The sequence below is a fragment of the Mustelus asterias genome, unplaced genomic scaffold, assembly GCF_964213995.1.
Source record: "Mustelus asterias unplaced genomic scaffold, sMusAst1.hap1.1 HAP1_SCAFFOLD_4256, whole genome shotgun sequence".
In the NCBI taxonomy this organism is placed as follows: Eukaryota; Metazoa; Chordata; class Chondrichthyes; order Carcharhiniformes; family Triakidae; genus Mustelus; species Mustelus asterias.
In genome coordinates, this window is record NW_027594201.1 from 10,001 (window position 1) to 20,687 (window position 10,687).

Genomic DNA, 10,687 nt, shown 5'->3' on the forward strand with positions numbered 1-10,687 from the left:
GGGAGTGCCGCACTGTCAGAGGGTCAGTACTGAGGGAGTGCCGCACTGTCAGAGGGTCAGTGCTGAGGGAGTGCCGCACTGTCAGAGGGTCAGTGCTGAGGGAGTGCCGCACTGTCAGAGGGTCAGTGCTGAGGGAGTGCCGCACTGTCAGAGGGTCAGTGCTGAGGGAGTGCCGCACTGTCAGAGGGTCAGTACTGAGGGAGTGCTGCACTGTCAGAGGGTCAGTGCTGAGGGAGTGCCGCACTGTCAGAGGGTCAGTGCTGAGGGAGTGCCGCACTATTAGAGGGTCAGTGCTGAGGGAGTGCCGCACTGTCAGAGGGTCAGTACTGAGGGAGTGCCGCACTGTCAGAGGGTCAGTACTGAGGGAGTGCCGCACTGTCAGAGGGTCAGTGCTGAGGGAGTGCTGCACTGTCAGAGGGTCAGTACTGAGGGAGTGCCGCACTGTCAGAGGGTCAGTACTGAGGGAATGTTGCACTGTCAGAGGGTCAGTACTGAGGGAGTGCCGCACTGTCAGAGGGTCAGTGCTGAGGGAGTGCCGCACTGTCAGAGGGTCAGTACTGAGGGAGTGCCGCACTGTCAGAGGGTCAGTGCTGAGGGAGTGCCGCACTGTCAGAGGGTCAGTACTGAGGGAGTGCTGCACTGTCAGAGGGTCAGTACTGAGGGAGTGCCGCACTGTCAGAGGGTCAGTACTGAGGGAGTGCTGCACTGTCAGAGGGTCAGTGCTGAGGGAGTGCTGCACTGTCAGAGGTTCAGTACTGAGGGAGTGCCGCACTGTCAGAGGGTCAGTGCTGAGGGAGTGCCGCACTGTCAGAGGGTCAGTACTGAGGGAGTGCCGCACTGTCAGAGGGTCAGTACTGAGGGAGTGCCGCACTGTCAGAGGGTCAGTGCTGAGGGAGTGCCGCACTGTCAGAGGGTCAGTGCTGAGGGAGTGCCGCACTGTCAGAGGGTCAGTGCTGAGGGAGTGCCGCACTGTCAGAGGGTCAGTACTGAGGGAGTGCCGCACTGTCAGAGGGTCAGTACTGAGGGAGTGCCGCACTGTCAGAGGGTCAGTGCTGAGGGAGTGCCGCACTGTCAGAGGGTCAGTACTGAGGGAGTGCCGCACTGTCAGAGGGCCAGTACTGAGGGAGTGCCGCACTTTCAGAGGGTCAGTGCTGAGGGAGTGCTGCACTGTCAGAGGGTCAGTGCTGAGGGAGTGCTGCACTGTCAGAGGGTCAGTACTGAGGGAGTGCCGCACTGTCAGAGGGTCAGTGCTGAGGGAGTGCCGCACTGTCAGAGGGTCAGTGCTGAGGGAGTGCTGCACTGTCAGAGGGCCAGTACTGAGGGAGTGCCGCACTGTCAGAGGGTCAGTGCTGAGGGAGTGCTGCACTGTCAGAGGGCCAGTGCTGAAGGAGTGCCGCACTGTCAGAGGGTCAGTACTGAGGGTGTGCCGCTCTGTCAGAGGGTCAGTGTCAGTGTGTGTGAGGGTCAGTGTCAGTGTGTGTGTGAGGGTTAGTGTGTGTGAGGGTTAGTATCAGCATGTGTGAGGGTTAGTGTCAGTGTGTGTGAGGGTTAGTGTCAGTGTGTGTGTGAGGGTTAGTGTGTGTGAGGGTTAGTATCAGCGTGTGTGAGGGTTAGTGTCAGTGTGTGTGAGGGTTAGTGTCAGTGTGTGTGAGGGTTAGTGTCAGTGTGTGTGTGAGGGTTAGTGTCAGTGTGTGTGTGAGGGTGAGTGTCAGTGTGTGTGTGAGGGTTAGTGTCAGTGTGTGTGTGAGGGTTAGTGTCAGTGTGTGTGTGAAGGTTGGTGTCAGTGTGTGTGTGAGGGTTGGTGTCAGTGTGTGTGTGTGGGTTAGTGTCAGTGTGTGTGTGAGGGTATGTGTCAGTGTGTGTGTGAGGGTTAGTGTCAGTGTGTGTGTGAGGGTTGGTGTCAGTGTGTGTGTGAGGGTTAGTGTCAGTGTGTGTGTGAGGGTTAGTGTCAGTGTGTGTGTGAGGGTTCATGTCAGTGTGTGTGTGAGGGTTAGTGTCAGTGTGTGTGTGAGGGTTGGTGTCAGTGTGTGTGAGGGTTTGTGTCAGCGTGTGTGTGAGGGTTTGTGTCAGTGTGTGTGTGAGGGTTGGTGTCAGTGTGTGTGTGAGGGTTTGTGTCAGCGTGTGTGTGAGGGTTAGTGTCAGTGTGTGTGCGAGGGTTTGTGTCAGCGTGTGTGTGAGGGTTAGTGTCAGTGTGTGTGTGAGGGTTAGTGTCAGTGTGTGTGTGAGGGTTAGTGTCAGTGTGTGTGTGAGGGTTTGTGTCAGCGTGTGTGTGAGAGTTAGTGTCAGTGTGTGTGTGAGGGTTTGTGTCAGCGTGTGTGTGAGGGTAAGTGTCAGTGTGTGTGAGGGTTGGTGTCAGTGTGTGTGAGGGTTAGCGTCAGTGTGGGTGTGAGGGTTAGTGTCAGTGTGTGTGTGAGGGTTAGTGTCAGTGTGTGTGTGAGGGTTAGTGTCAGTGTGTGTGTGAGGGTTAGTGTCAGTGTGTGTGAGGGTTGGTGTCATTGTGTGTGAGGGTTAGCGTCAGTGTGTGTGTGAGGGTTAGTGTCAGTGTGTGTGTGAGGGTTAGTGTCAGTGTGTGTGTGAGGGCTAGTGTCAGTGTGTGTGTGAGGGTTAGTGTCAGTGTGTGTGAGGGTTAGTGTCAGTGTGTGTGAGGGTTAGTGTCAGTGTGAGGGTTAGTGTCAGTGTGTGTGTGAGGGTTAGTGTCAGTGTGTGTGAGGGTTAGTGTCAGTGAGTGTGAGGGTTAGTGTCAGTGTGTGTGAGGGTTAGTGTCAGTGTGTGTGTGAGGCTTAGTGTCAGTGTGTGTGAGGGTTAGTGTCAGTGTGTGTGAGGGTTAGTGTCAGTGTGTGTGAGGGTTAGTGTCAGTGTGTGTGAGGGTTAGTGTCAGTGTGTGTGAGGGTTAGCGTCAGTGTGGGTGTGAGGGTTAGTGTCAGTGTGTGTGTGAGGGTTAGTGTCAGTGTGTGTGTGAGGGTTAGTGTCAGTGTGTGTGTGAGGGTTAGTGTCAGTGTGTGTGTGAGGGTTAGTGTCAGTGTGTGTGAGGGTTGGTGTCATTGTGTGTGAGGGTTAGCGTCAGTGTGTGTGTGAGGGTTAGTGTCAGTGTGTGTGTGAGGGTTAGTGTCAGTGTGTCTGTGAGGGCTAGTGTCAGTGTGTGTGTGAGGGTTAGTGTCAGTGTGTGTGAGGGTTAGTGTCAGTGTGTGTGAGGGTTAGTGTCAGTGTGAGGGTTAGTGTCAGTGTGTGTGTGAGGGTTAGTGTCAGTGTGTGTGAGGGTTAGTGTCAGTGAGTGTGAGGGTTAGTGTCAGTGTGTGTGAGGGTTAGTGTCAGTGTGTGTGTGAGGCTTAGTGTCAGTGTGTGTGAGGGTTAGTGTCAGTGTGTGTGAGGGTTAGTGTCAGTGTGTGTGAGGGTTAGTGTCAGTGTGTGTGAGGGTTAGTGTCAGTGTGTGTGAGGGTTAGTGTCAGTGTGTGTGAGGGTTAGTGTCAGTGTGTGTGAGGTTTAGTGTCAGTGTGTGTGAGGTTTAGTGTCAGTGTGTGTGAGGGTTAGTGTCAGTGTGTGTGAGGCTTAGTGTCAGTGTGTGTGAGGGTTAGTGTCAGTGTGTGTGAGGGTTAGTGTCAGTGTGTGTGAGGGTTAGTGTCAGTGTGTGTGAGGGTTAGTGTCAGTGTGTGTGTGAGGGTTAGTGTCAGTGTGTGTGGCTCCCTCCCTGGGACAGACTGTCTGGAATCTCTCTGTTGAGTCGGGATCTCTCCCACCTCGTTGATCCGGTTCATTCTCCGTTCCTCCAGCTCCATCTTGGCCCGGATGAAGTCGGCATGTTCATCCTCCTCGCTCGGGTTCTCGAAATAAACATCCACTCCGTCAGTCGGCCGAGCCGGGGGCGTGGCTGAAAGACCAGCAGCCAATCAACAGCCTGCTTTCACCCGGAAAAACACTCCCACCTCATCGCACCCAATCACGTGCTCCGTACCCCTAAAACCAGCCACTGTAGCCAATCACCATCGCAGAACACTGATCCCCTCACCCAATCACCTTCCCTACTGTTCAACCAATCACAGTGGGAGTGAACGGGAAGGGGTTTGGGATTGGGATTGTGTTCAGTGGGAGTGAACGGGAAGGGGTTTGGGATTGGGATTGTGTACATTGGGAGTGAACGGGAAGGGGTTTGGGATTGGGATTGTGTACATTGGGAGTGAACGGGAAGGGGTTTGGGATTGGGATTGTGTACATTGGGAGTGAACGGGAAGGGGTTTGGGATTGGGATTGTGTTCAGTGGGAGTGAACATAGAACATAGAACAGTACAGCACAGAACAGGCCCTTCGGCCCACGATGTTGTGCCGAGCTTTATCTGAAACCAAGATCAAGCTATCCCACTCCCTATCATCCTGGTGTGCTCCATGTGCCTATCCAATAACCGCTTAAATGTTCCTAAAGTGTCTGACTCCACTATCACTGCAGGCAGTCCATTCCACACCCCAACCACTCTCAGCGTAAAGAACCTACCTCTGATATCCTTCCTATATCTCCCACCACGAACCCTATAGTTCTGCCCCCTTGTAATAGCTCCATCCACCTGAGGAAATAGTCTTTGAACGTTCACTCTATCTATCCCCTTCATCATTTTATAAACCTCTATTAAGTCTCCCCTCAGCCTCCTCCGCTCCAGAGAGAACAGCCCTAGCTCCCTCAACCTTTCCTCATAAGACCTACCCTCCAAAGCAGGCAGCATCCTGGTAAATCTCCTCTGCACTCTTTCCAGCACTTCCACATCCTTCTTATAGTGAGGTGACCAGAACTGCACACAATATTCCAAATGTGGTCTCACCAAGGTCCTGTACAGTTGCAGCATAACCCCACGGCTCTTAAACTCCAACCCCCTGTTAATAAAAGCTAACACACTATAGGCCTTCTTCACAGCTCTATCCACTTGAGTGGCAACCTTTACAGATCTGTGGATATGGACCCCAAGATCTCTCTGTTCCTCCACAGTCTTCAGAACCCTACCTTTGACCCTGTAATCCACATTTAAATTTGTCCTACCAAAATGAATCACCTCATATTTATCATGGTTAAACTCTATCTGCCATTTTTCAGCCCAGCTTTGCATCCTATCTATGTCTCTTTGCAGCCTACAACAGCCCTCCACCTCACCCACTACTCCACCAATCTTGGTGTCATCAGCAAATTTACTGATCCACCCTTCAGCCCCCTCCTCTAAGTCATTAATAAAAATCACAAATAGCAGAGGACCAAGCACCGATCCCTGTGGCACTCCGCTAGCAACCTGCCTCCAGTCCGAAAATCTTCCATCCACCACCACCCTCTGTCTTCGATCAGACAGCCAGTTACCTATCCAATCGGCCAACTTTCCCTCTATCCCACATCTCCTAACTTTCATCATAAGCCGACCATGGGGGACCTTATCAAACGCCTTACTAAAATCCATGTATATGACATCAACTGCCCTACCTTCATCAACACACTTAGTTACCTCCTCAAAAAATTAAATAAACCTCAAAAAATTAAACCGGAAGGGGTTTGGGTCCATTGGAATTGTGTACAGTGGGAGTGAACGGGAAGGGGTTTGGAATTGGGATTGTGTACAGTGGGAGTGAATGGGAAGGGATTTGGGTCCATTGGGATTGTGTACAGTGGGAGTGAACGGGAAGGGGTTTGGATCCATTGGGATTGTGTACAGTGGGAGTGAACGGGAAGGGGTTTGGAATTGGGATTGTGTACAGTGGGAGTGAATGGGAAGGGATTTGGGTCCATTGGGATTGTGTACAGTGGGAGTGAACGGGATGGGGTTTAGGATTGTGTACAGTGGGAGTGAACGGGAAGGGGTTTGGATCTATTGGGATTGTGTACAGTGGGAGTGAATGGGAAGGGGTTTGGGATTGTGTACAGTGGGAGTGTATGGGAAGGGGTTTGGGATTGTGTACTGTGGGAGTTTATGGGAAGGGGTTTGGGATTGTGTACAGTGGGAGTGAACGGGAAGGGGATTAGGATTGTGTACAGTGGGAGTGAATGGGAAGAGTTTGGGATTGTTACAGTGGGAGTGTATGGGAAGAGTTTGGGATTGTGTACAATGGGAGTGTATAGAACATAGAACATTACAGCGCAGTACAGGCCCTTCGGCCCTCGATGTTGCGCCGACCAGTGAAACCAATCTAAAGCCCCTCTAATCTACACTATTCCAATATCATCCATATGTTTATCCAATAACCACTTGAACGCTCTCAACGTTGACGAGTCCACCACTGCTGCAGGCAGGGCATTCCACGCCCTTACTACTCTCTGAGTAAAGAACCTACCTCTAACATCTGTCCTATATCTCTCACCCCTCAATTTAAAGCTATGTCCCCTCGTGCTAGCCAACACCATCCGAGGAAAAAGGCTCTCACTATCCACCCTATCTAATCCTCTGATCATCTTGTATGCCTCTATTAAGTCACCTCTTAACCTTCTTCTCTCTAACGAAAACAACCTCAAGCCCCTCAGCCTTTCCTCATACGATTTTCCCACCATACCAGGCAACATCCTGGTAAATCTCCTCTGCACCCTTTCCAACGCTTCCACATCTTTCCTATAATGCGGCGACCAGAACTGTACGCAATACTCCAAATGCGGCCGCACCAGAGTTTTGTACAGTTGCAGCATGACCTCCTGGCTCCGAAACTCAATCCCTCTACCAATAAAAGCTAACACACCGTACGCCTTCTTAACAACCCTATCAATCTGGGTGCCAACTTTCAGGGATCTATGCACATGGACACCCAGATCCCTCTGTTCATCCACACTACCAAGTATCTTACCATTAGCCCAGTACTCTGTATTCCTGTTACTCCTTCCAAAGTGAATCATCACTCACTTTTCCGCATTAAACTCCATTTGCCACCTCTCAGCCCAGCTCTGCAGCTTATCTATGTCCCTCTGTAACCTGCCACTTCCCTCCGCACTGTCTACAACTCCACCGACTTTAGTGTCATCTGCAAATTTACTAATCCATCCTTCCACGCCCTCATCCAGGTCATTAATAAAAATGACAAACAGCAGTGGCCCCAAAACAGATCCTTGCGGTACACCACGAGTAACTGAACTCCAGGATGAATATTTCCCATCAGCCACCACCCTCTGTTTTCTTACAGCTAGCCAATTCCTGATCCAAACCACTAAATCACCCTCAATCCCATGTGTCTGTATTTTCTGCAAAAGCTTACCATGGGGAACCTTATCAAACGCTTTGCTGAAATCCATATACACCACATCAACCACTTTACCCTCATCCACCTCTTTGGTCACCTTCTCAAAGAACTCAATAAGGTTTGTGAGGCACGACCTACCCTTCACAAAACCGTGCTGACTATCCCTAATCAAATTATTCCTTTCTAGGTGATTATAAATCCTATCTCTTATAACCCTTTACAAAACTTTGCCCACAACAGAAGTAAGGCTCACCGGTCTATAATTACCAGGGTTGTCCCTACTCCCCTTCTTGAACAAGGGGACAACATTTGCTATCCTCCAGTCTTCTGGCACTCTTCCTGAAGACAATGATGACACAAAGATCAAAGCCAAAGGCTCTGCAATCTCCTCTCTAGCCTCCCACAGAATCCTAGGATAAATCCCATCCGGCCCAGGGGACTTATCTATTTTTACCCTTTCCAGAATTGCTAACACCTCCTCCTTATGAACATCAATCCTGTCCAGTCCAACAGCCTGCATCTCAGTACTCCCCTCGACAACACTGTCCCTCTCCAGTGTGAATACCGACAAAAAATATTCATTTAGTGCCTCTCCTATCTCTTCAGACTCCACGCACAACTTCCCACTCCTGTCCTTGACATGGGAAGGGGTATGGGAAGGCGTTTGGGATTGTGTACAGTGGGAGTGTATGGGATGGGGTTTGGGATTGTGTACAGTGGGAGTGAACGGGAAGGGGATTGGGATTGTGTACAGTGGGAGTGAACGGGATTGGGATTGGGATTGTGTACAGTGGGAGTGAACGGGAAGGGGATTGGGATTGGGATTGTGTACAGTGGGAGTGAACGGGAAGGGTTTGGGATTGTGTACAGTGGGAGTGAACGGGATTGGGATTGGGATTGTGTACAGTGGGAGTGAACGGGATTGAGATTGTGTACAGTGGGAGTGAACGGGAAGGGTTTGGGATTGTGTACAGTGGGAGTGAATGGGAAGGGGTTTGGGATTGTGTCCAGTGGGAGTGAACGGGAAGGGGATTGGGATTGTGTACAGTGGGAGTGAACGGGAAGGGTTTGGGATTGTGTACAGTGGGAGTGAACGGGATTGGGATTGTGTACAGTGGGAGTGAACGGGATTGAGATTGTGTACAGTGGGAGTGAACGGGAAGGGTTTGGGATTGTGTACAGTGGGAGTGAATGGGAAGGGGTTTGGGATTGTGTCCAGTGGGAGTGAACGGGAAGAGGATTGGAATTATGTCCAGTGGGAGTGAATGGGAAGGGGATTGGGATTGTGTACAGTGGGAGTGAACGGGAAGAGGATTGGAATTGTGTCCAGTGGGAGTGAATGGGAAGGGGATTGGGATTGTGTACAGTGGGAGTGAACGGGAAGGGTTTGGGATTGTGTACAGTGGGAGTGAATGGGAAGGGGTTTGGGATTGTGTCCAGTGGGAGTGAACGGGAAGAGGATTGGAATTGTGTACAGTGGGAGTGAACGGGAAGGGGATTGGGATTGTGTACAGTGGGAGTGAACGGGAAGGGTTTGGGATTGTGTACAGTGGGAGTGTATGGGAAGGGGTTTGGGATTGTGTACAGTGGGAGTGAATGGGAAGGGATTGGGATTGTGTACAGTGGGAGTGAACGGGAAGGGGTTTGGGATTGTGTACAGTGGGAGTGAACGGGAAGGGGATTGGGATTGTGTACAGTGGGCGTGAACGGGAAGGGTTTGGGATTGTGTACAGGAGTGAACGGGAAGGGTCTGGGATTGTGTACAGTGGGAGTGAACGGGAAGGGTTTGGGATTGTGTACAGTGGGAGTGAACGGGAAGGGGATTGTGTACAGTGGGAGTGTATGGGAAGGGGTTTGGGATTGTGTACAGTGGGAGTGAACGGGAAGGGGATTGTGTACAGTGGGAGTGTATGGGAAGGGGTTTGGGATTGTGTACAGTGGGAGTGAACGGGAAGGGGATTGTGTACAGTGGGTGTGTATGGGAAGGGGTTTGGGATTGTGTACAGTGGGAGTGAACGGGAAGGGGATTGTGTACAGTGGGAGTGAACGGGATTGGGATTGGGATTGTGTACAGTGGGAGTGAACGGGAAGGGGTTTGGGATTGTGTACAGTGGGAGTGAACGGGAAGGGGATTGGGATTGTGTACAGTGGGAGTGAACGGGATTGGGATTGGGATTGTGTACAGTGGGAGTGAATGGGAAGGGGTTTGGGATTGTGTACAGTGGGAGTGAACGGGAAGGGGTTTGGGATTGTGTACAGTGGGAGTGAACGGGAAGGGGATTGGGATTGTGTACAGTGGGAGTGAACGGGAAGGGGTTTGGGATTGTGTACAGTGGGAGTGTATGGGAAGGGGATTGGGATTGTGTACAGTGGGAGTGAACGGGATGGGGTTTAGGATTGTGTACAGTGGGAGTGAACGGGAAGGGTTTGGGATTGTGTACAGTGGGAGTGAACGGGAAGGGTTTGGGATTGTGTACAGTGGGAGTGAACGGGAAGGGTTTGGGATTGTGTACAGTGGGAGTGAACGGGAAGGGGATTGGGATTGAGTACAGTGGGAGTGAACGGGATTGGGATTGTGTACAGTGGGAGTGAACGGGAAGGGGATTGGGATTGTGTACAGTGGGAGTGTATGGGAAGGGGTTTGGGATTGTGTACAGTGGGAGTGAACGGGAAGAGTTTGGGATTGTGTACAGTGGGAGTGAACGGGATTGGGATTGGGATTGTGTACAGTGGGAGTGAACGGGAAGGGTTTGTGATTGTGTACAGTGGGAGTGAACGGGAAGGGTTTGGGATTGTGTACAGTGGGAGTGAACGGGAAGGGTTTGGGATTGTGTACAGTGGGAGTGAACGGGATTGGGATTGTGTACAGTGGGAGTGAACGGGATTGGGATTGTGTACAGTGGGAGTGAACGGGAAAGGGTTTGGGATTGTGTACAGTGGGAGTGAACGGGAAGGGGATTGGGAGTGTGTACAGTGGGAGTGAACGGGAAGGGGATTGGGATTGTGTACAGTGGGAGTGAACGGGAAGGGTTTGGGATTGTGTACAGTGGGGAGTGAACGGGAAGGGTTTGGGATTGTGTACAGTGGGAGTGAACGGGAAGGGTTTGGGATTGTGTACAGTGGGAGTGAACGGGAAGGGTTTGGGATTGTGTACAGTGGGAGTGAACGGCATTGGGATTGTGTACAGTGGGAGTGAACGGGAAGGGTTTGGGGATTGTGTACAGTGGAAGTTTCGGAGCTCTGTCGCTCCTGCCCTGTGCCCTGTGTCTCCGCTGGCATTGTGTTGGACTCTCACACTCGGCTGGACAATGGGCTGACTGATCCCACTTGGCAGAATCTCGGAGACTGTCAGTGAAGCTCTCGGCACAAACTGGCCCTGTAGAGCCGGCACCGAGCGACACATCCTCCTTACATCACCCAGCAACACACAGAGACACATCCCCCTTACATCACCCAGCACCACACAGAGACACATCCTCCTTACATCACCCAGCAACACACA

The 10,687-nt window shown here is 51.6% G+C and overlaps 1 protein-coding gene across 1 annotated transcript in view; it reads right to left on the minus strand.

Annotated features, from left to right (window-relative positions):
* Positions 1-10,588, minus strand: part of LOC144491029 (amyloid beta precursor like protein 1-like) — a gene marked incomplete at its 3' end in the record, with an annotated part of 18,262 nt that extends 7,674 nt beyond the window's left edge. Inside the window, exons 1-2 of the mRNA XM_078208706.1 lie at positions 10,408-10,588; positions 3,735-3,865 (exon numbers count right to left, since the gene is read on the minus strand). Coding sequence (XP_078064832.1) covers positions 3,735-3,865; positions 10,408-10,588 — 312 coding nt within the window. The remainder of the gene's footprint in view (positions 1-3,734; positions 3,866-10,407) is intronic.
* Between the last annotated feature and the right edge of the window lie 99 nt (positions 10,589-10,687).